The 23,737-nt window shown below is 41.2% G+C and overlaps 1 protein-coding gene across 2 annotated transcripts in view; it reads right to left on the bottom strand.

The window, feature by feature from the left end:
* Positions 1-23,737, bottom strand: part of pde3b (phosphodiesterase 3B) — a 55,852-nt gene that overhangs the window by 5,298 nt on the left and 26,817 nt on the right. The window contains exons 2-12 of one of the 2 annotated variants that reach the window (XM_088992405.1): positions 11,110-11,160; positions 9,546-9,794; positions 7,353-7,498; positions 6,323-6,423; positions 5,228-5,459; positions 5,051-5,142; positions 3,594-3,745; positions 3,379-3,513; positions 2,845-2,956; positions 2,544-2,657; positions 1,730-1,929 (exon numbers count right to left, since the gene is read on the bottom strand). In XM_088992405.1, coding sequence (XP_088848531.1) covers positions 1,730-1,929; positions 2,544-2,657; positions 2,845-2,956; positions 3,379-3,513; positions 3,594-3,745; positions 5,051-5,142; positions 5,228-5,459; positions 6,323-6,423; positions 7,353-7,498; positions 9,546-9,794; positions 11,110-11,160 — 1,584 coding nt within the window. The remainder of the gene's footprint in view (positions 1-1,729; positions 1,930-2,543; positions 2,658-2,844; positions 2,957-3,378; positions 3,514-3,593; positions 3,746-5,050; positions 5,143-5,227; positions 5,460-6,322; positions 6,424-7,352; positions 7,499-9,545; positions 9,795-11,109; positions 11,161-23,737) is intronic. The other variant, XM_088992407.1, reaches the window with a different exon arrangement.

Here is a 23,737-nt window from a genome sequence, read left to right on the forward strand (position 1 = left end):
AACATCTGAAATGTATTTTGGGTTAAATAATTTCTTGAAGAGAATTTGAATGTGATTCATTCTGATCGTACAACCGTGTGTGCACATTATTATTATTTCAGTGGTTTATTTTTTACGTCCCTTCTCAAACATGATTTTTTTCCCCGATTGAGTAGTAAAGTTTAAAAAAAAAAAAATTGCAATTATGAATTGTGATTTCATTTTCATTTTTGGAAGAAAAAAAACCTCACATTTGAACAGCGGTGTGCATAGTTTTCATATTCCCTCGTTGTGGTAATGACCTATACAGTATGACGCAACCATAATATGTCACGCGTAGAGCGCCACATATGGATTGACATGTAGTTTTCATTCAGGAAACAAGATAAAACAAACCATTTCTTCCATGAATGTTGCATTGCATCTGGTGCGTTTCTGAAGCAAGAGTCGTATAGATAGGCACACTTTGCAGCACCAAAAATCTTCTGCCAGACATATTTGTCAAAATCATCAGTGATCAATAGGTTCAGGGTCCCTTGCCTTCGCTCTTAACCCACTTCTTATTTGAACAGGGGCACGTAGCTGACCTTATTAACTTTCGCATCAGTGTGGGACAGATGCTGAACACGTGGACTCCATCTCTTGAAAAGTGGAATATCCTTTCAGCAAAATTCAATACATTACAGGGACACATTTTTATTTGTTCTTAGATGTTGAATGATCCAGAACCAAAAGTTATTCTGCCCATGTTCCACTTTTCCATTCTTTTCAATAATTCTTCCAAATGTCGTTCTGTGCAATCTTCCTGGCAGCAGTGTGTTGACCTTTGCCAGCAGAACTTTGTTTGAATGCATCTAGTCCAACTGAAACGACTTTCTCTTTTACTATGGTTGTCAGGCAATCCAATCACCGAGCCAAAGGAGAAAGTAAGAGCATCTTTATGGAACACCTAAACAGCTCGGCTTTGAGTCAGGTGGCCCTTAAAGAGGAGTCATTTGAGGTTAAAAACGACCATCTGGTTAAACCTTAACCATGAGCATCGATGTGAGGTTTCTTTAGAACGTTGGACATCTAAGGACACCACTGTGGAGAAGAAAAACCCTTGTGTAGTGTGTAATTACATTGATTTAAAACAGGAGAGGCAGATTATGCAAGCAGTCAGCGCAACGTGCTATTCCGTTTGGTGCACGAGTGAGCTCCAGTGATTTTTCTTTTATTTTTAATGGGTGAGTGCATCAGTGGGTAAAGAAAAATGCTATTCAGCACAACATTTTTGGATATGAAAGTAATGTCAATTTGTAAATACGTATTATTATTTTTTTTTAAGTTAGGCCATATGTGAGTACGTTTGTCTGTATATGCTGTATACAATGTGTGTGTGCACATGCGCCCACAATTTCATTTATAAGCACCTTTCAAAACTCTCAAGCACACTTTACAGCCACAGGATAAGTTTTTCTGCAAGTGAGCAGCGGAAGCCAGACGCGCCAGCGTTCACTCATCCCGGAAGTAACACACACACATACACCACGAACTCAAATATAAAATGGTCATCGACACAGTAACATTCAAATAAAGTAAAACTTCAATATGTATTGTATGTGTATTTTTTCAGGTGCACTCACCTATTTATGTCTCATTCTCCAGTTAGTCATACAATAATTACCATGTGCAAGTCAAATGTACAGTATATGTGTGAACTTAACTTTTCCGAACACATGTAAACTTTAACTAAGGCAATTGGGTTTACCTGGGGCGCATTAGTGGCCACTAAAAAAGCATTTGTGCGACCAGGATGGTCATAGTCGTGCATTGCAGCTGCTACATATAGGGCCATGAGCTCCAGAGCAGGGATGTTCCAAGCCAGGCAGCCATAGCTGTCATCTGATATCGAGGAGCTCTTGGACGAGGCGTAGGATATCCTGCCAGGAGAGATCCCGCTGTCTGAGTCTGCAACACAGTGTCAATTAGACAGGTCTTGGGATTTCAACACAAAGATCTGTATGTCGATCGGGTTCTGAAAATATCTTGTGTATTGCATTGCAAAAAAATGAGTTCAAAGCTATGATGAAATGCTGTTAATTGTATAGCGTAATATTAATAGTTAAATAATATGAGCATATTTGACAATAAAGCTGACTTTGACTTGGATAATTGTAACGGTGTTCCATTTGAAAAGTGACCACATTTTGAAAAAAATGCCACTAATTTATGAAAAAATACACTTTGTACCACAATTAAAGACATGTATTTTAGTTGAATTATTTTGTTTTGCAATGGTAGACTTCTTTCTACATGTATGTGACCTTTTAGGACAGAGGTGGGCAAAGTATGGCCCGGAAACACACATACAAGCCAGGCCATTGAGCAAAAGTCCTGAATTATATGGTGCATCCTTTTCTGTGTAATTTGCACTAAACAAACAAACAAAGAAAGAAAAAAATTAATTGTGTTACAAAGTAATTGAAAAAATTTGTCCAAATTTTGCCTCATTGTTATATTACTGGTAGTCAATCCTTTATTATATTTATTATATCCTATATATTATTTTCTGTGGGGTTCACCTGTGTCACTTCCGGTCGCATGCTCGCTATGGATCTGCTGGAACCCAGGGATTGGTCGAGTGGTCAGGTACCAGACAGCATGGAGCACATCAGTAGCATGGACTCGGTTATGATCTGCAAGCATTTCATCCAAAGCAATAAGCTGTAAATTGAATGCGTTTGGCTGGTCAACTTTGTGACACACGGATGACTGAGCTCATTCAGAAATGGACATAGCAACATTGTGATGACACATGACTAAACAATTAACAAACAATAATCTTGAACATTTCTAGAGGCCTCACGCAGCATGAACACTCACAGGGAATGTCCCTGTAGCCATTTTCCAGAGCAAAGAAGTATGCCATGAACTCCCTCACAGGGATCTTGAATATTTCAAACAGACACGTATCCTGGAAAAGGGTGTAAGTCACCTGGAGAAATACAGACCATTTTTACTAAATCACACATCAGAACACCAGGTAACCACAGCGCCGCCATCAGTCACAAGCTAGCATATCTCGTGGAATAACATGAATACCTGCCTTGAGCTAGTTTGTGAGCTCCAATTTCAAACTGAAAGAAACCATTTGTAAAAGGGCTGCCGGGCTAGTAGGTTTGGCACAGCTTACTCACATTAAACGGAGACAGTCATTTTAAGATCCAAATTAGAGTAGCATTGACAAACGACAAGTATTGATTACATTTAGATTGAACAGACGTTCTGATGGAACCAAACAAAGTACACTGAATTGACCTTTTCCACAAGATATCTATCAGACGGGGACATATATAGTGACCACAGCTCCAGAGCACAACAGAACCACAAGAAACACGTTTGCATCAGATTACTAACATAGCTTAGTATTCTTCCGGTCTTTCCTCCTGTTTTGTCTACCAGGTCAAAAATCTGAAAGTTCCAGGTGTTCATTCTCTCCATGAGGGCATCATGGTCTTCCAGCATCGGGTCGAGACGGAACTCCTGCTCACCCTGGAGGGGATCAATCAAAAATTATTATGCTTCATTGTGGACATTCATAATGGTTGCTGTGACTCTGGGAAACAATTTACCCCCAATTCCTGAGTTTGCTTCTCTGTGCTGGGGAACTGTTCCTCCTCCGCATCACCCTGCTTCCCTGTGCTCATAATCTCTCCAGGTAGCTCCACTTCCATGCTCTCCTCCCTGATTAAAGGCTCCCCTGGGAACTCTGGTCCTTCCCCTGCTGCCCTCATAAGAAAAGAAAAAAAAAATGGAACTGAACTCACTGTGTGATACACAAATTTTTTACATTTGTGTCACCCATCAGCGCACTCATTCTCAGAAACACAAGCGCCACTGATGCATCTGGGAAATTAAAAAAGGGGGCAAGTTGGCCCTCTTGTGCCTGAAAAGGGGGCCAAATTCTAAAATGTATGTGGTCCGACTTAACTAGATTGCCGACGTATACAAAACTGATTGAAATAAACCAAAATACAGTAAAGTCTCGTTATATCGATATTCAAGGGAGTCCGAAAAAATATAGATATAACCAGGACTATCGATATATCCGACCCTGTTTGCATGTAATTTTCTCCGTGCGTGCATAGAAATAGTATCGATATAACCGGGACTATCGATATATCCGATATCGATATAACGAGACTTTACTGTACATTCATTAGAGCATATTTCTAAATTGCAAATGAAAAACATTGAGTAAAATCAGTTTTTCTAATATATCAACAATTTTAATTAAAGTCAAAGAATGTATTCATACATAAAATAAACCAACATATAAAATTTTCTTGAGTTACTACACAAACAATCTGATGCTATTTTGATATTCTACAGTAATGCTGAGAAGACAAAGAGAACAGACTGCACGCTATGTCTTACTGGTGTCTATGCAAACAAATGTATTTGCTTTGAAGATTTCTAATGTGCTGCAACAGCTTTGAAATCATTCCCATTATCCACTAAATGTGAATCATTAACAGCAGTTTGCTGCAACGAATTGTCATTACCCTCCAAATATGTATTTAATTTCTCACTTAAAAAACGAGAATATGTTTGTTTGCTTCCTCTTTTTAATGTCTTTGAGAGTTTTCCTCATGTTCTAACACTCCATATCGCAACAATCCGCAATGTTCGATGTAAATAATGCAGTGCACCGAGGCAAAATGAATATTTGATTATCGCTGTCTGCACTTTCCGGCAGATTAAGGAAAAGACTTTGGATCGCACCGAAACAAATGCAAGGTGATTATGGCTATATATCGGTAAGGCAAGATGGCAGACGACGAAAGTTAAAACCTCGGAAGGAAAATTAACAGTTTCAATTGCTGTATAACTAAATTTGTATTTGTAGCTATTTTAACAGAAGTATGTCACATGTGGCACAGATCATGTAGCAATATGCGCCAATCGAAATAGACTTGCCCTGGTGCTTTCGCAGTGGAGTTACAAAGTTGCGCCAGAGGCTGTCAAAATGCGTAAATGGCGCAAGGGCGTGGCCCAGATGCACGCACTGAGACATGAGATTATTTACCTGAGCGTCTGCGTTGCACCTCACGGAGGAAGGATTGATTGAGATCGCCCGAATCACCAATGGAAACTCCCTTTGGCATCTGACGGCCGCAGCTGGCATGGGCAAGTCAAGTGTCATACATGACTCTAATTAAACAACAGTGAGCAAGATATTCATATCACTGTAAGGTTTTTTTACCTGGTGCAAAGAGGTAAAGCAGAGCTGCGAAATGCCTGCTGGAAGTCAGATGAGCTGAGCGTATAGCCCATAGGCTTGTGCAGGTTCAGGTTGAGACTTGGTTTTGTCAGGAAGTCCGCCGTGTCTGGGAACTCCACAGGTGACCGAGTGACCAGGGACGGTGAAGAACCTGTGGTTACAGATGAAGGACTGTGGCCGGGAGAGGTGACGGGACTCAGACTAGGAGAGTTCCCTGATAAGGGTTGCGGGGGGATGGAAGGGAGTTTTCTTGGTTTAAAACATGTTTCAGGTGTTTATTTGTTGGGGACTCTATACAGAGAAAAAACAAGTTAGAAAGTAAAGGTGCTCGATTTCAGTTTATAACTTTGAAGCTAATTTTCCTGTGGAGTCCCTTGAGCAAGTAAAAAATTAAATTAAGAAAATCATACCAAAATATTTCTCATAATAGGAATAATAACAATAATATATACGATTATTAATTTAATAAAATACATACGATACGATCATTTGTCATTTGCTAAAAATGTTAGCTGTGCTGAAGCAAAAGCAATTATTGTAATTCGTTGGTGTCATCTGATTGTTTGGGTGTTGTTTGGTTTACTGTAGTGATTATGTTCGTCTGGGTTTGAGTTATTTCTGCCTATCTTATCGGCAGTCCTCGAATGCACAGTCGAAGGTGTAACTGAAAGTATGATTGCGTTTTTGTTCTGATGCAGGCACAGTATCCCATGTTGTAAATTTATCCGCTGTGAAAATAATAGTCTCATCTAATTTAGTCTACTTTGCATGACCTAATTTTAATTAGTGTATGACAAAATAACATTTTATTATATATTTATTATGTTTAAAATCTGCCTCATGTGAAAGAGTCTAAACATGTGAAAAACCTGAATGGAAGTCAATTCACCAGGTTTTTTTCTCCATTCTTGAGAATGAGTATTGTACAAAGGCATTTTTAATGCAATGAACAGGGGTGACGATGCGGTATCATGAGCAATTCTAAAAACCATGACGGACATTGAAAAAAAACAATCATATTTTCAATCAGAGTTCTTAAAAGTAGAACTCTGGCAGAAAGCTGAACTTGGGTCCCACCTGCTTTCCTTGACCCTGCGTAGTAGGTAAGCGTGACAGAAGAAGACCTTTGCTTCGGAATGGTGAGCAGGTTTGCATTCGGCCCATTGGACAGTCCTGAGCTGCATACAACAATAAAATAATATTTTGTTACTTGTCATCATCAGTCTGGCTGACTCTTCACTTTAGCCCAATTACGGTAGAGCTAATACAATGAAGTACTGGCATCTTGTGGTGAATGACAGTCACTACAATCGTACGATTATGCCCCCCCCCTCCCGAAGACAGTTGTTATAGTGTCATTCTTTACTAGGTATCAGTTGCTTTCTTTCATTCTTTACTAGGTATCAGTTGCTTCCTTTAATTTAGCCGCGTTTAGAGAAATAGATATGCTCTATCGTGAAGGCACATCTTTCAATCATCTATAAAGTAAACCACCAAAACCACAATGGTGCATCATGTTGGAGGGTGTATATATATTTGCGGGAAACGAGGCAAGGTTTTTTGATCTCCTCATTTCTTGGGGATGTCCACTTAAAACGGTGGCAATTATTGCCATGTGTAAAATAAAAACAATAGCGCTATTTTGGCTGAATCATTATTAGTATCATCACCCAATGTTACAACCAAATATCCATATTGTTCCGGTCAAGTATAAAGTCAACAATCTTTTTCAAAACAACTTTGGAGATTCACGGACGATTGTCAATCTCCCTCCCGAGCATGATGCATCTGCCCACACTGAGAGCAAATTGGGCCTATGATGACATTGAGGTTGGGTACATGTGACCTGTCCTTTCAGATTGAGGTTGCATTGTAAAATAATAAAATAAATAATAATAATCAGATATGTAGCTGATGTAAGACCCCACATGAAAGTCACCACAGTCGGAACTGGTCACATAGAGGCAAAAAAAAAAAAAAAAAAAAATCTGATTTGGTTGGCTTTTTCCTGGCAATGAAAAAGACGAACAGCTGCATAAGAATGTTTTGTTTAACTGTGCAGCAATGTGGCTGTGTGACAAGAGCAAAGGCTGTATTACGTTGATACCTAATCAAGTTAAGGTCAGGGTGTGATCTCTTGCCGGTGTTCCGTTCCCACCGTGACGAAAGTGTGTCGATAGGAGGCAGCATAGATGAGGAAGTAGAACTCCGCCTGGGCTGAGGAGTAGGCAGACTGTTTCTGCTGCTCAAACCCTGTAACAGTAAATGATGTTTAATACAGTACTTGTAATTGTGCATATTGTAGTAAATCTTGCCAATTGAATGCACAATCATTTGGAACTTCGCTTTTATAAAAAAAAATGTAAGAAAGCGAAGTCTCTCACCCTTTCAGGGTCAGCTGTTACGAGAGTGGACAGCTATTCATGTTGTTTTCTCTAATATAAATTTATTTCAATGTTAATTATTCATTAACCGCGACAACAGACCCTGATGTGTGTTGCCATCCACTGCAATATTTTTTTCCATAGTTGAAGACTTATACAAAATATTGAGAAATTAAATTCCTGATGTAGGTTATTAGTATTTGTGCATGAAAGGGTAAAATATCTTCAGCAGAAATGAGTCTTCATAAAACACATCCCACAAACAGTTATAAGATTTTGAACTCTTCCAACATTAGCCAAAATGGAACTGTATAGTGCCACTTAGCAGTTTTTTTTGACGACGATACTAGTGCAGCGTGTTCGACCGGAAACAAATTCCTTGTGTGTTCTACATACTTGGCAATAAAGATGATTCTGATTCTGATCTGATTCTGATAAGAGATTACAACTCAAAAAAGGAACACTCTTTTGAGGACAAAAATGTTTTGTTTTTTTCTGAAAGAGAGGACAGCTATTTTGAAAAAGGACTCAGAAGTCCCGTATATGTGAAGATGAATTTCTGGACTCTCCCAAGATGAAGTGGCTCAGGAGTGTAGTTAGGATACCTCCTGGACGCCTACCTCGTGAGGTATTCTGGCTAAGATTATATAAAATATAATGATGCTAAATAATTATGCAAAGAAAACATACTATGAAACTTCAATGCTATGGTGCATGAAGATCAGGTCAGGATAAAAATGGGTTCTGAGATTTTTATTTTACTGTTCACTTGAATTGCCTACTTTAAGAAGTAGATGCGTACGAACCGGAAAATTATTGAATCAAACGAAAATATTGTTTAGAATTGTTCTACTGTGGTTAGGGTGTGGGCTTCATTGTTGCTCATTTACAGTGATACCTCAGCTTACGAACGCTTTAGCTCACAAACTTTATATAATCTTGGCATACAAACTAGTTTTTGGCGGATGAACCAAACCACACAGCGCCAAGGTGGACTAGTTTTCAGCGGATGAACACCAAACCACACGGTCGAACAGCGCCATGGTGGCTGGCGGACTAGTTTTCCACACACCCTTTGAGTGCAGACATGGTTTGCGATCGAGTGGAGTACTTTTGCTATTAGGGATTATGAGACCAAAAAAGACCCCACCGCAGGCTAGTGTGAAACCGAAGAAGACTCAAAAGAAAATTACAGTTGAGCAGAAGAAGATCATCGAAAAACACAAACGAGGTGTGCGTTTGTGTGACTCAGCGTCCCCGTACCAGTATGCTAAGTCGACCATTGCTACGTCTGACTAAAGGTGTTTCTGTGTTGTCTAAGCAACGGTCTGAGGCAATACAAGAGGTTAAAAACTGTTTGGATTAACGAAAAGCAGCGAGTGGGGGTGAGGGTATTATCGCTGAGAAAGCACGGCAAGTTCACTCGGAAGTCATCAAGAGGCAACTACATCAACTATCAACTATCACAAAGGTAAATCAGAATCAGAATCAGAATCAGAATCATCTTTATTGCCAAGTATGTAGAACACACAAGGAATTTGTTTCCGGTAGAACACGCTGCACTAGTATCGTTGTCAAAAAAAAACTGCTAAGTGGCACTATACAGTTCCATTTTGGCTACTGTTGAAAGAGTTCAAAGAAATAAAACTTTATCATACAGTGCAGTTTATTTCTTTCATTACAATACAATAGCAGTTATTATACATAAAATAAGGTATATTTTGTGTAATTTTAAGGCTTATTTCATAGAAAATTATGTTTTATGGGGACCTGGGAACGGATTATTCTAATTTTTAATGGTTTCTTATGGAAATAAATTTTTGGCAGACAAACCTTTCGCCTTACACACACTTTCTGGGAACCAATTAAGTTCGTAAGCTGAGATATCACTGTATTTTTATAATGCGTACACCAACCTTGATTGTTTTGCGTTCATTCCTCTCTTCTGAGTCATCCACCTCATCACAGGGGTAAAAGCCGGGGAATGGGGTGAAAGGGTTGACCCGGGGCCGACATGACCCTGAGAAGGTCCCCATGAGGTTAGAGATGCTGTGCAGGGTTGAGATTGTTTGGGATGACAAGGACGAGTCCATCATCAGTTCTGACACCAGGTTTCTGGCCTCGTTGATGACAGACAGGTCAACGCCATTGCCACTCGCAGCGCCCTGACATGAAATAAGGTGGAGTCGTGTCAAGGCAGCATCAGAGATCTATGACAAGGCTGATGTATTTGAAAGAAGGCATAACACTCTTCACTCACTAAGTCCAATGGTACAATGTGCATGGAAACACTTCTACAGTTTCAGACTGATCATTTTAAGTAACCGCCTCAAAAGAGTCCCAGTGTGATCAGTAAGAGAATTAAGTTATACCATTGCAAAAAAATCATGAGTATATGAGTTCGGAATATAATAAGCAATACCTGAACTAAGCTAAAGATTCCTGGTGGATGGGCTACAACAATTAAATTTGATACCCCTGAAAAAAAAGGAGAAAAAAAAGAAAAAAAATATCAGTCTAAGCAAATTCTTTGTGTTGGATCTTCATGAGATCATTAATTTCCACACAGATTAATGTGTACACGCACTACTCAGTATGGAAATAAAGACAGAAAAGTCTTATGGCTGAGAATGTAAATTATTTGGGCTTGCCTTCAATCGCTTTTTTGAACAAATGATTGAAACAAAAATGTAAAACATACATGAGGAGAACAAGCAAGATGAACACACTGCAACAAACCAGCAGCCCCTAGCTGTGCAAGAGACACACTATACACTTCCATTCCAGTGTGGTTCAAGTATCTCCAAACAATAAAACAAGATTTATTTCAAATGAGCAATAACTTTACCTTGGAAATGTCAACGTGTTTATAAATTTGGTCATAGAACACTAATTTTAAAGTTTCAAATAGAATATTTTTTTCCTGGCGATCTGGCTCAATCACCAGGTTTGTATTTGGATTCATACTGTCTTCTTCTTCTTCTTCTATTCCTTCCGGCTTTTCCCTTCAAGGGGTCGCCACAGCGAATCAGTAACCTATTCTTCAAAGAATAGTGTCTGTGTATTTGTCTCTGTTGAATAAGATATTTTACCTTTTAGGAATAACAGCAGTGTATAAATGCCATTAGGTTTAGATGAATACATAATACCAGAAAGGACACAGGACGGCTTATCTCGGTGAACCCCAAAAGCATCCTACAATATATATCCATAAAACTGTAAACAACTGGGACCGTGGGAGCAACATTCTTTGCTCAAGTAAACAAATAGTTCTTAGAGGAGTGGGAATTTCCGAGTGTGATAAAATGTAGCCAGTCAACAATGGCAAGGTCATTATACCAGCTTTCAAACAGTGTGTGTGGGCGTGTGTGCGTTCATGTTTTGAAGCACCAGCAACTGGCAATTTGAAGCCACCTCTTATTCAGGTCAATCTGTATGTTTGATACAATATATGTATGTGCAATGAGAAGTGTTACTGACCTGATACTGTGGTTTATACCAATGTTTTAGATCCCAGTCCCACAAGATCATCTGGAAATGAGAGTCACAAACATTCTTAGAAAATAAGTGGGTGTTAATAGCAGGCAGCATAAAACTTTACATGCTAAAAGCTAAAACAAACATTTCATTGCAAATGTTCACAGTGCAGGACTGGAAGGTCAGCATGAAGGAAAACATCTGTTCTTCTTATTTACGTGAAGGATTTGATGCACAGCATGATACACTTCACACAGCAGGTATGCTCATGATTGCTACCTGACTGACAGCAGACTGAGGAAGAAAAGTAAACCACCAAAACCACAGTGGTGCATCTCCAGTAGAGCTATGGGGATCTTATCGAGTTGCAACTACGTCAATCGATGCATTTCCATACTATCTTTCGGTAACCAAACAGCAGTTGCGCTCCAGAACAGAATACAGTCAGTTTGTGAAGGTTGTGTAACACCACAGTACTGGGCCTCAAATGGCGCAATCTGCAGTTCAGATTGTGACTAACTGGATGAAAAAATATCCATGTCATGTAGCACTCAAACTCTTGTTATCAAAGCACACAATCTTATCAGGTTTTGCTGGTTTTGAATGGAAAACTTGTGTTTTTGGAAATTAGAGCAAGTATGTGGGTCCTTCTAGAATTGGAGGATACTTTGTGTCCCCCACCATGGAATTGAAAACAATTGACGTGCAAAATGAAAAACAAAGCATGCACATCTTGTGTAACTGTTCCAAAAGTGATTCTGAAATATTGTTTGAATGACTTTAAATAACCACCCCTAAAATGACTTCTTTCTCTTGACATGAAGACAGTTAGTTATTTTCTATGTTTGTGTTTTACCATAGTGGTTGTTTCACCTACACTGTTACTCATATAATTTGTGTGGCCTGTAATTGGCTGGCAACCGGTACAGTGTGTCCTCTGCCGACTGCCGCAGGATGGCTGGGATAGGCTCTATCACCCTCTTGCGACCCCAATGGGGATAATGTGGTTTTGGAAAATAAACAAATGTATTTTGCTAACGTTTTTTCTTGACCAGTTAGCGTAGCAGCAAAAGCAGCCAGTGTGTATCCTTACATCAGCCCTGATTTGTAAAGCTATTTGTAATTTGTTTTCAAATAAATAGTGTCTTTATTTGATAGCAAAATATAGTTTATCAGCAATATTGTTATAAATACGTCTTGAGGCTTCAGTGGCTGGATTGTGTTGGACCAAGTAACAGCAAAACATGATGTATGAAAAATAAAATATCTGATCAGATGTATAGCTGAACTGTTCTGTTCCTCTTTTCATTTGAAAAAAAAATCTAATTAAAAATAAATTGTCACCTACATAAATAGTACTGCCAGTATTGTCCAATGTATTTTAGCATAACCTTAAGACAGAATACATGTGGTTCAGTGTCTTAAATACAGGCATATCAATTAAGTCACTTATTAACAAGCACAGCTTCACTCTTGTAGCCACAAGAGGGCGAGACATACGTTTGCTTATGACTTGGTGGAGTATCTCAAGCAAAGCTCAAAACTGAAATACTACCGAAGTATACAGTAAATGCAATATTCAAATATTGTAATTATGATGTTGATCTTTACTCACAAATGAGTACAAGTTGAATATAAAGCTATCATTCTTTTGTAGAAATATATGGTAATGATGGACACATGGGTTAATGGAGCAATCGAAAGCAAAGAAAGAGCAACAAATACCAATTATTTCTTGTGAATATATACATTAGATTGATTTACAGAGAAATTCATTGAAACTGAACACCATTCAAAGTAACACCTGGTGACCACACATGGAACAATAATGTGCTGGTGCGCGGTGGTAGTGAATCATATGACACCAATTGTGTCAAATATAATTTAGTGTAAAAAAGTAAATAAAAGATAGACATAAAAAAGCGTCACACAATTTTCACAAGAATTCAAACCAATAAATTGCCATACAATATGTGTGTTTTTCCAGAACAAAATGTAAATGAGCATCTGATGGAGAATAATAATGTCTGTCTGTCATATCTCTGACAGCATCACATGCTGCATGTGACATGATTACAAATCGTGATTGTTCCATAGTAGAGTGGCACAATCTTGTCTCCTCTAATCATTAGCTGCTTCGTTGATCAAAGTGGCATATTGGAATCTGGATATTGATGCCAAACATTTAACATGGCAAATAATCCCTTTCCATGGCAATGAGACACAGAGGACAGTAAGGGGGGGGGGGGGGGGGGGGGGGGGGGGGGGTAAAAAAACAAAGTGGCCAGAGGACCGAGGAGGGTTGTTAACTTGTTAGCCCTCCGCCTGACGACGGAGCACTCGGAGCAGCTTCATGGATCTGGAACAAGTCAGTAGATGTGAAGCCGAAGACATCAAGAAGACAAGGAATTTATTTTGTGAAGAACACAGGATTTAAGACAGGGAGTACAGAAGAAAATGTTGACAGTTACATTTTCGCCTGCATCTTTCAATCATACACCATCGATCTTGAGTAACACTTCTTTGCATCAGGGTTTTGTGTAAAGCGGAGCCTATCCCAGCCGACATTGGGCGTGTGGCAAGTACACCCGAGGTGTCACCAACCAATCAGTTGCACTTATAAATAAAGAAACATCCACATTCACAATCATACATATGGGAAATTTGCAATCTTCAACAGGGGTTATGCATTTGGAGAAACAGGACGAAACACCTTATTCCGGTTCAAGTCACCGGCAGAGCCCCAATGCAGGAGATGTCAACAACAGGGTTTGAACATCTACAATAGAGGTAAAATGACTACTCAGCTCATAAACAACTACAGGGTGACCCAAAATGATGCATACTCATGAAATTTTCAATTGAGACTATGATTAAAAAGCTATTTATTTCAAATTACAACCACACATTATCCAGTTGATGGAAGACCATTCACCAGAGTTTCAGCTATTTCTGTCAATTTTTAGTCAATTTATGGCTTTCCCAAGATGTGTTCCAAATGTCCACCATTTCGTTGCAAGCAAACCTGTACTCGTCTGACAAAGTTGTCAATCACTTTTACACACTCCTGTTTCGGCAGGGTGACCCAAAAAGATGCACTCCTACTGAGTACCTCACTGCAGCAATGTTTCTCCCGAAAGATGAGTGTGTAGAAGTCTTTTTGGGTCACCCTGTAATTCATTATCACCTTAATCAATCATTGATGTTGATCATCAAATAATTCATACTGGTATTTGTATGAAATAAAGTGGTATTTAACATCCTGAGCTCTGAGAATGGACTTTAATGGACGACAGGGGTCCATTTGGAATTCTGATGACCGTATTGCTACATGATCCAGAAACTGCAGAAGCTGGTACCACCATTGCCGCATCGGTCACAACAAACAGCTTAGTGTATTTGCTGGAAAGGAAAAAAAATAATCGATGATCTTTCAATGAACAGCACATATTTTCTTCAGTGATGTTATGACAACATGACATGATGGTATAGATGCGGTGACAGCCAACTAAGCTGTTCTCACATGCCAACATGCTTGCATAACAACAATACAATACTTCTCACGCCAAACACATTTGGGTGTACAAGGACATGCTTGCCTTCTGAAGTCATAAGAAAACCTGTCAACAACTGTAATTGATGTGCAAGTCTCTCACCACATATCAAATCTATATTTGTGGAAGTATATGTTTGTGCATTTAATCAACATTAAAATAAACATGCACAGTAGCACATTGACAGAAGTACACACAAAACATTATCACAAACATGATGACTTTCAAGTATGAAGACAAAAAAAGTAGGACATAAAAAACAGAGCACTCAACATGAGTGCAGTCGTAAATTTCTCTTAACAGGACTCAATAAACTTGTGCAAGCTATAAGAGGGCCAGCTAGTTGCACCTGTGTGTTATATTGGTGAGGCTGTAGCACAGTGGTGTGAGAGGACGGACCTTGCTCAAACTGATAAAAACATGCTAACTGGAGAGTGTGTCAGTGTGAGGGTGGGCCAGAGAACAGGTATCAATGGCAGGTAGGACATTTGTATGGAGGTGGGTGACCGTGCTGACGTCACCAGCAGCGACGCACGCTGATAATGAGGACACGCTCAGCCCCAGCATTCGGGAAAAAAATGATATAGAATTGAACATAGAAAATGGTGAGAAGTATGCAGTTAGTGGCCTGTGTTTTTCTGAACCAAAAAAGTCCTGTTCCACAAGAAAAAGGGCTGGTTGGGCCTAATTGGGATGGTTTCACCTCAGAGTGCACTCACTTTTGTTCCCTTCAGTTAATGGCTGTGCTGACTTAACTTTGGAGTTGAGTCAGTTCACACTTACACAACCTCTACACTGACTGCATTTGAACAGTGTGATTTCTTTTGTATTGTCCCAGGAAAAGATACAAAATAGTTACAAAAATCTAACTGTACTCACTCATGTGAGATACTGTGGCTTGGATTTGGATTTGACTTTATTAGTCTCGCACTGGAGAAATTGCCAGAATGAGTCATGTCATAAAGAATAGTGCTATCATAAGTACTGATGTTCTGGCCAATGGTATGATCGGAGGAGCAAGTACAATGTTGAATGAATCTTTGATCAGTATTTAAGGCCGAACACAATTTGTTCTTAGATTCTGGATCAGATTCAATTCAGGGGTTTTAAAAATAGTGGCAATCTAAGTCTCTAACTATAAGGACGATCAAACTTTACTACCATACTGTCCATACACTTCCCGGCAGGTTGCACGCAATATTTGCGTTGTGTATACAAGTCAAAAACAAGACTTCTGGAATATTCAGCGCAAGTCTTAAAACGTAAAATATAGCTATATGGGGTGGAATCTTTGTAAAATACGCTCAGTAGAAGTCGTTTGAAGCAATTTTACAAATTATGGACACAACTTGTCCGGAGACGTCGGTTGTCCTTTAAATGAGTCAAGTCAAAGTCAAAGTCAAAGTCAGCTTTATTGTCAAATATGCTAATATGCATGACATACAGCACAGATGAAATTAATGTCCTCTCGGACCCAGCGTGCAAGACATGCAAGGCACTTATAACGTGGCTAAAAAAGACATACAATTGACAACAGACAATACATGTAATTTCTGTATGTAAAGTGAGGTAGTGTCGTATGGAAAGTGAGGTAGTGACGTATGTAAAGTGAGGTAGTGACATATGTAAAGTGAGGAAGTGACGTACATAAAGTGACGTAATGTCGTAATTGCAAAAACAAACAACTAGAAAGGGTTGAAGTGAGGTCTTGTCTAATGAGAAATAACAAAAAATAGAGTTCAGGATGATCGTACAGCATGTAGCGTGTACTCAGAGTTCGGTGAGTGTGGCAGTGGGAAGGGGCAGGCTGGGCAGGGCTGGGAGGGAGTTGAGTCTCCGGACTGCCTGGTGGCAGAAACTGTCCTTGAGCCTGCTGGTCTTGGCTCGGAGACTCCGCAGTCTCCGACCCGATGGCAGCAGGCTGAAGAGGCTGTGGGAGGGGTGGGTGGGATCGCCAGCGATCCGGATGGCTCTGCGGGTGAGGCGGGTGTTGTAGATGTCCTGAAGGGGGGGGAGAGAGACACCGATGATCTTCTCAGCTGTCCTCACGATGCGCTGCAGAGTCTTACGGCAGGACACGGTGCAGGCGCCGTACCACACGGTGATACAGCTGGTCAGGATGCTCTCTATGGTACCGCGGTAGAAGGAGGTCGTGATGGGGGTCGGGGCTCCAACTCTTTTGAGCTTGCGGAGGAAGTACAGGCGCTGGTGGGATCTCTTGGCCATTGATGCCGTGTTGTGGCTCCAGGACAGGTCTTCGGATATGTGCACTCCCAGGAACTTGGTGCTGCTCACTCTCTCCACTGCAGCACTGTCGATGGTTAGTGGAGCATGCTGGGGGCGCACTCTCCTGAAGTCCACAACAATCTCCTTCGTCTTCTCCACATTCAGACGGAGATTGTTGTCCTTGCACCACGTGGCCAGGCGGCTGACCTCGTCCCTGTAGGCTGTCTCCTCGTCGTTGTTGATGAGGCCCACCACAGTCGTGTCATCCGCAAACTTTATGAAGAGGTTGGAGCTGGGTGATGATGGTGAGCAGTCGTGCGTGAGCAGAGTGAAGAGGAGGGGGCTCAGCACACACCCCTGGGGGGCCCCTGTGTTCAGCGTGATGGTGCTGGAAGTGTTGTCGCCAACTCTGACTGCCTGTGGTCTCCCCGTCAGGAAGTCCAGCAGCCAGTTGCACAGGGAGGTGCTGATCCCCAGTTTGCTCAGTTTATTGGTGAGCTGTTGGGGGATGATTGTGTTGAATGCTGAGCTGAAGTCGATGAACAGCATTCTGACGTAGGAGTCTCTGGTCTCCAGGTGGGTGAGCGCTGTGTGGAGAGCAGTGGAGATGGCATCATCGGTCGAGCGGTTGGGCCGATATGCAAATTGGAAGGGGTCATGGGTGGGGGGGAGGGCAGCCTTGATGTGGTTCATAACTAGCCGCTCGAAGCACTTCATGAGGATGGGAGTGAGTGCGACCGGGCGGTAGTCATTGTGGCAGGTGGGGGACGACTTCTTCGGGACCGGGATAATGGTGGTGGCTTTGAGGCACGTGGGCACAACAGCCTGGCTCAGAGAGGTGTTGAAGATGTCCGTGAAGACATCTGTGAGCTCCACAGCGCAGTCTCTCAGAACACGGCCAGGAATGCCGTCGGGACCCGGGGCTTTTCGTGCGTTGGTCCCTCTGAGGGATCGCCTCACGCTGTCCTGGGACAGTGTCAGCACCTGTTCGCCGGGAGGTGGTGGGGTCTTCTGTGCTGGAGTGCTGTTGTCTGCCTCGAAGCGGGCGAAGAAGTCGTTCAGCTGGTTCAGCAGAGTGGTGGAGTTCTCGCAGGTCTGTGGAGTGGGCTTGTAGTCTGTGATGGTCTCTATCCCACGCCACAGGTTCCTGGTGTCACTGCTGTCTTTGAAGTGGTTGGCGATCCTCCTGGAGTGCTGTCTCTTGGCCATCCTGATGCCACGTGACAGGTTGGCCCTGGCTGTCCTCAGGCCCAGCTCATCGCCAGCTTTGTAGGCAGCGTTCCGAGCCCTGAGGAGCCTGTGGACTTCACCCGACACCACATATCAGAGAGGAAACCCCCACTCCTCTTAGTTTTGGGACTGGGTTTTATTTATCACAATGCATAACTTTCCTGCCTCTCCTGTCACCCTTTAGGGCGGGCTGCTTTTAGTTGAGATCAAGCACTTCAAATTAGACATTATAACTTACAGTAGATACTTGAAAGATTTGGTTTATTTAACTCTGTTTCCTCTTATCAACTGTAAATTACTGTAGTATACAGCTTGATGAATTTTTAGCTGACATCCGAAATGACCGCAAGATTTCTTTTTTTTTTTGAACGACAACTCTTTCATTACATCACACCCAAAGTTCTTTGAACGTGCGGTTTGACAAGCACTGTGTGACGACAGTTTTCAAACTAGATATGGTTGTTTCATGGGCAGCTCTGAATGCGTTGCGTTTATGACTCCTCGCATCTGTCTATCCGATAAAAAAATAAAAGATCTAGTCATCGACTGTTGTATGGTGCCTACTGTAGAATTTGCTCCAAGTCAAATATCAATATTACCTTTTACAAAAGTGCTTTGAAGATAGTACATCATTTTAGAAAACATGCTACAAACAGCTACAGGCCTTTAACTTTTCAAACAGAAATGCAACATTGTCAAGGCCCAATTAGAAATCTCTTTCAAGGGAAGAAGCTATTCAACTTGAGGTTTGCAGCTGTATTTCAGTAGTCCAGTAATGTTATACCTTTTTCAATCAAAGTGTAATTTGACAAGTACTGGGAAACATTACTCGAGACAGACATTTCAGATCAGCCTCAACTCACGCGTGCCAGACACAGTGGAGCTTGCAAGAACAACAAGCACGACATAGGCCAACATAAATGCCACAATCTGGCTAAGGTCAGCCCTTAGACGTCAGTGATGAACTTTTTACCACAATGGTATGTTTCATGTTCAAACCACCCATAACTTTTTGCAGGCGACATCAAAAGTCTGCAGGCAGGGCTCAGTGTTGCCAAAACAGGCCTTGTACACTACTTTCAGGATTACGGCAAGCATAAATACACCACAGATACCGTTGAATGGGATGCACGCAATCATTCTGGTGTCTGTTTCTTTTCTCTGCTAATTGAATTGCGATCTGTCAAGAAAGCTACAAATTGAAGCAAAATGAAAGAATGTGACCGCACCAACTGCTTCAGGATAGCTGCGTTTGAAAGGATTTATTTGGACGAGCTGTGCCTGTAAAATTTGCAGTGGAGCCGACACATTGAAATCTAACTGTCAAATGAATGGTATGAGGCTCAAGTAAACATTATCTGTTTCATTGTGTTGACATGAAAGAGCTCCTATATTGTGTATCCGAATATATAGGTGGTGACAGTTTTATCTGATCTGACATTTTCTGCAATGCTCGACCACAGCAATCACCAGGCAGGTCAACACCAGGCAGCCCAATGATGGAAATGCATGACATGTATTACTTGTGCAGATAGCTTCCATTTTTTTAAAATAAAACTGTCATTTTGATACGACAGAAATAGTCGCACACCTAACACTTGAAAGTGAAAGGTCTGACTTGTCATTTACTATGCACGAAACACAACTGTATTTAACGTGACACAAACAACTGTATACGGAAGATTTTATTTTTGCCAAGGATATTTTGTGTTTCATTTAGATTTTTTATTTAATTGTTTTCTGTACAATTAAATAAATCCTGTGCTTTGCGATGGATAAATGTGTTGCATATGTATGGTTCTTATTTAACTCATTCACTGCCAGACATGGGCAAAAAATGTGTCAACTCCAGTGCCAGGGTTTTTGTCATTGTCACTCGAATTCCAGGGCCTATAGAGTATTGAGTTTTTGGACTACATAAACATTCAATGCACCGTTACAAACCTTAGACTCTCTTCTTTCATCAGAAAAGAGTTAATTCCTAAATTATATGGGTCTGGAGTTATATGAGCTTGAAATGAGGGCCGCTGCTCAAAATGCTGAAGCTGGAACAAAGAGCTAACATGGAAAAAAGGGCAAATTCCCTTGTGGAAGGTTAAAAACTTAATCGGCACCCAAACAAGAAAAAACAAAACCCGAACAAATTTGGGATTGGCACTCTACGTCATATTTTCAATTCCCGAATAAATTTATGAATGGTAGTGAATTGAGTTAAATATAATAATTATAGCAGAAGCTTAAATAAATGTGAAAATATACAAGCTTTCATCTTACTCTGATAACAAGGTAGGTTCATGTCTTAATAAAGAACTAGCTGGTTCTGATATCCCTTTACCGTACATTTTAAAATATTTTTGAAGCAGTAAAGTGGCTTTACAAATAAAACCCAAATGTAAAAGTATTCAATTGTCTTTATTTTGTGTTGCCTTTAATTAGTACAGTCCAGCTTTATTTGCAGAAAAGTCATGTTTACCGTATCAATGAATTATATAATTCTAAAAGAAGAAAAGAACAATACTGTATATCGATCTCTTGTCAAATTATTGGGCCTTATATTGTATTGTGTTAGTCATAAAATGCATCATTACTCCACTACAATGGAGAGTCTGATCTTGCTGTCTTTGACATGTACTATCCAATTCCAAGTATGCCTTCAAAGGTAGCGTTAATCACAGACTCCATTAATGCCAGGGGACAAAGGTGATCTCACTACAAATGTTTTCTATTGAAAGAGTGCCCAGTCAGCCCCAGACGGAACAAGTTTTCTCAATGAGTCAACTATGGTAGCGATGGTTGAAATTTGCGTACGGGCGTCTTTCTTTACATTGTTTATATGTGAAGAAAACACAAAACCCAACACTGTCAAGCTTCATCACTGAGTGAACGGTTGTTATTTTAAATTAAATCAAATCTTTACGTGCAGGGTTTCGTCTTCCACGTGAGGCAGTTTGGAACTCTGTGGTTGGGAGGCATCAGTGCAACAGGAAGGTTATACCTGATATGGACATGAGAGTGAGATGAGGGACTCAAAGCCTTGTAAGGGAACATCTGGTTTTATCGTGGAATCAGTGCAAGCTCCTCTCATAAACACAACGTCTGAGCTCAGGAGCACTGGCCAATAACAAGCATGCGAACACAAACGGCATTCATCAGAGGCAAACCATAAGAGGAGGAGTTAACAGGGAAGTGGAAGCGAAAGATGCAGGAGGGGAAAGAGAGAGGGGGACAGAGAGAGAGAGTGAGTGAGAGAGAAGGAGAGAGAGGGGGGAGAGAAAGTAAGGGAGAGCAACAGTGATCCAGTCAATCATTTACAAGCCAGCGAATGAAGAAGCATTTCATTTCTCATGCACGCAATGCACTTACTTTTCAAACTGTAGCATTCATTGAGGTAGACTGTGAAATTTGTCACTGTCACAGATATAAATATATACAGTGAGACCTTGGCTTACGAACTTAATTGGTTCCCAGACAGAGTGTGTAAGGCGAAAAGTGTGTATCCCAATTTTTTTCCCATAGGAAAAAATTAAAATGAGAATAATCCGTTCCCAGGTCTCCATAAAATATAATTTTCAAATAAATAAGCCTTAAAACTACACACAACATATCTTATTCTATGTATAATAAATGTGTTATTGCATTGTAATGAAAGAAACTGCACTGTATAATAAAGTCACTTTATTTACATTTGTGATGGTCGTTGATGGCTCTTAATTGACACCTGTTATAATAATAATACATTTAATTTCAAGCGCCTTTCAAAACACCCAAGGACACTTTACAATAAAAACAATAAAACAAAGCACATAACAATAAAACCATAAGTAAAATGATACATAATGAAATAGCAGAATGAATTAGACATTGAAAGCAATTTTAAACAAATGGGTTTTGAGGTGGGACTTGAAAATAGGGAGGGAGTCAATATTATGGATGTTGGATGGAAGTGAATTCCAGAGTTTGGGAGCAGAGGGGCTGAAAGCTCTGCATCCCATCGTGGTGAGACGGGCAGAGGGCACATAGAGGTGAAGGGAGGAAGAGGATCTGAGGGACCGAGAGGGAACAGAGATTTGAAGCAGGTCAGAAAGATAGGGAGGGGCGAGGTTATGGATGGCTTTGAATGTAAGCAGAAGTATTTTGAATTCGATTCGATGTTTAACAGGTAGCCAGTGAAGTTGCTGGAGGACAGGGGTGATGTGGTGAAAGGAGGGTGTTCTAGTGATGATCCGGGCTGTGAATTTTGGACGCGTTGGAGTTTATGGAGAAATTTCTGATTAATACCGAAGAGAAGTGAGTTACAATAATCGATGCGGGAGGTGACGAGACTGTGGATAAGGATAGCAGGGGAGTGAGGGGTGAGCAAGGGACGGAGACGGTTAATATTACGGAGGTGGAAATAAGCAGACCGAGTTATGTTATTTATATGGGAGTGAAAAGATAGTGAGCTATCAAGGATGACACCCAGGCTCTTGACCTGAGGGGAGGGGGACACGGTGGAACTGTCAATGGTGAGAGAGAAACTGTTAGTTTTGTGGCGGGTGGATTTGCTGAATTTGGCTGTTGGGAAAGTGACACACAGCGTGAGAGATGTGTCAGGCTGAGAGATGTGTCAGGCTGAGATTCACATGACAGCCGCGGTGTCAAAGTCAAAGTCAGCTTTATTGTCAAACGTGCTAATATGCATGACATACAGCACAAATGAAATTAATGTCCTCTCGGACCCAGCGTGCAAGACATGCAAGGCACTTATAACGTGGCTAAAAGACATACAATTGACAACAGACAATACTTGTAATTTCTGTATGTAAAGTGAGGTAGTGTCGTCTGGAAAGTGAGGCAGTGACGTATGTAAAGTGAGGTAATGACATATGTAAAGTGAGAAAGTGACGTACATAAAGTGACGTAATGTCGTAATTGCAAAAACAAACAACAAGAAAGGGTTGAAGTGAGGTCTTGCAGAAAAAAAAATGAGAAAGAACAAAAAAATAGAGTTCAGGATGATCGTACAGCATGTAGCGTGTACTCAGAGTTCGGTGAGTGTGGCAGTGGGAAGGGGCAGGCTGGGCAGGGCTGGGAGGGAGTTGAGTCTCCAGACTGCCTGGTGGCAGAAACTGTCCTTGAGCCTGCTGGTCTTGGCTCGGAGACTCTGCAGTCTCCTACCCGATGGCAGCAGGCTGAAGAGGCTGTGGGAGGGGTGTGTGGGATCGCCAGCGATCCTGATGGCTCTGCGGGTGAGGCGGGTGTTGTAGATGTCCTGAAGGGGGGGGGAGAGAGACACCGATGATCTCCTCAGCTGTCCTCACGATGCGCTGCAGAGTCTTACGGCAGGACACGGTGCAGGCGCCGTACCACACGGTGATACAGCTGGTCAGGATGCTCTCGATGGTACCGGGGTAGAAGGAGGTCGTGATGGGGGTCGGGGCTCCAACTCTTTTAAGCTTGCGGAGGAAGTACATGCGCTGGTGGGATCTCTTGGCCAGTGATGACGTGTTGTGGCTCCAGGACAGGTATTCGGATATGTGCACTCCCAGGAACTTGGTGCTGCTCACTCTCTCCACTGCAGCACCGTCGATGGTTAGTGGAGCATGCTGGGGGCGCACTCTCCTGAAGTCCACAACAATCTC

The sequence above is a fragment of the Hippocampus bargibanti genome, linkage group LG03 (assembly GCF_051943395.1).
Source record: "Hippocampus bargibanti isolate YZ-2025 linkage group LG03, ASM5194339v1, whole genome shotgun sequence".
NCBI classification, from domain to species: Eukaryota; Metazoa; Chordata; class Actinopteri; order Syngnathiformes; family Syngnathidae; genus Hippocampus; species Hippocampus bargibanti.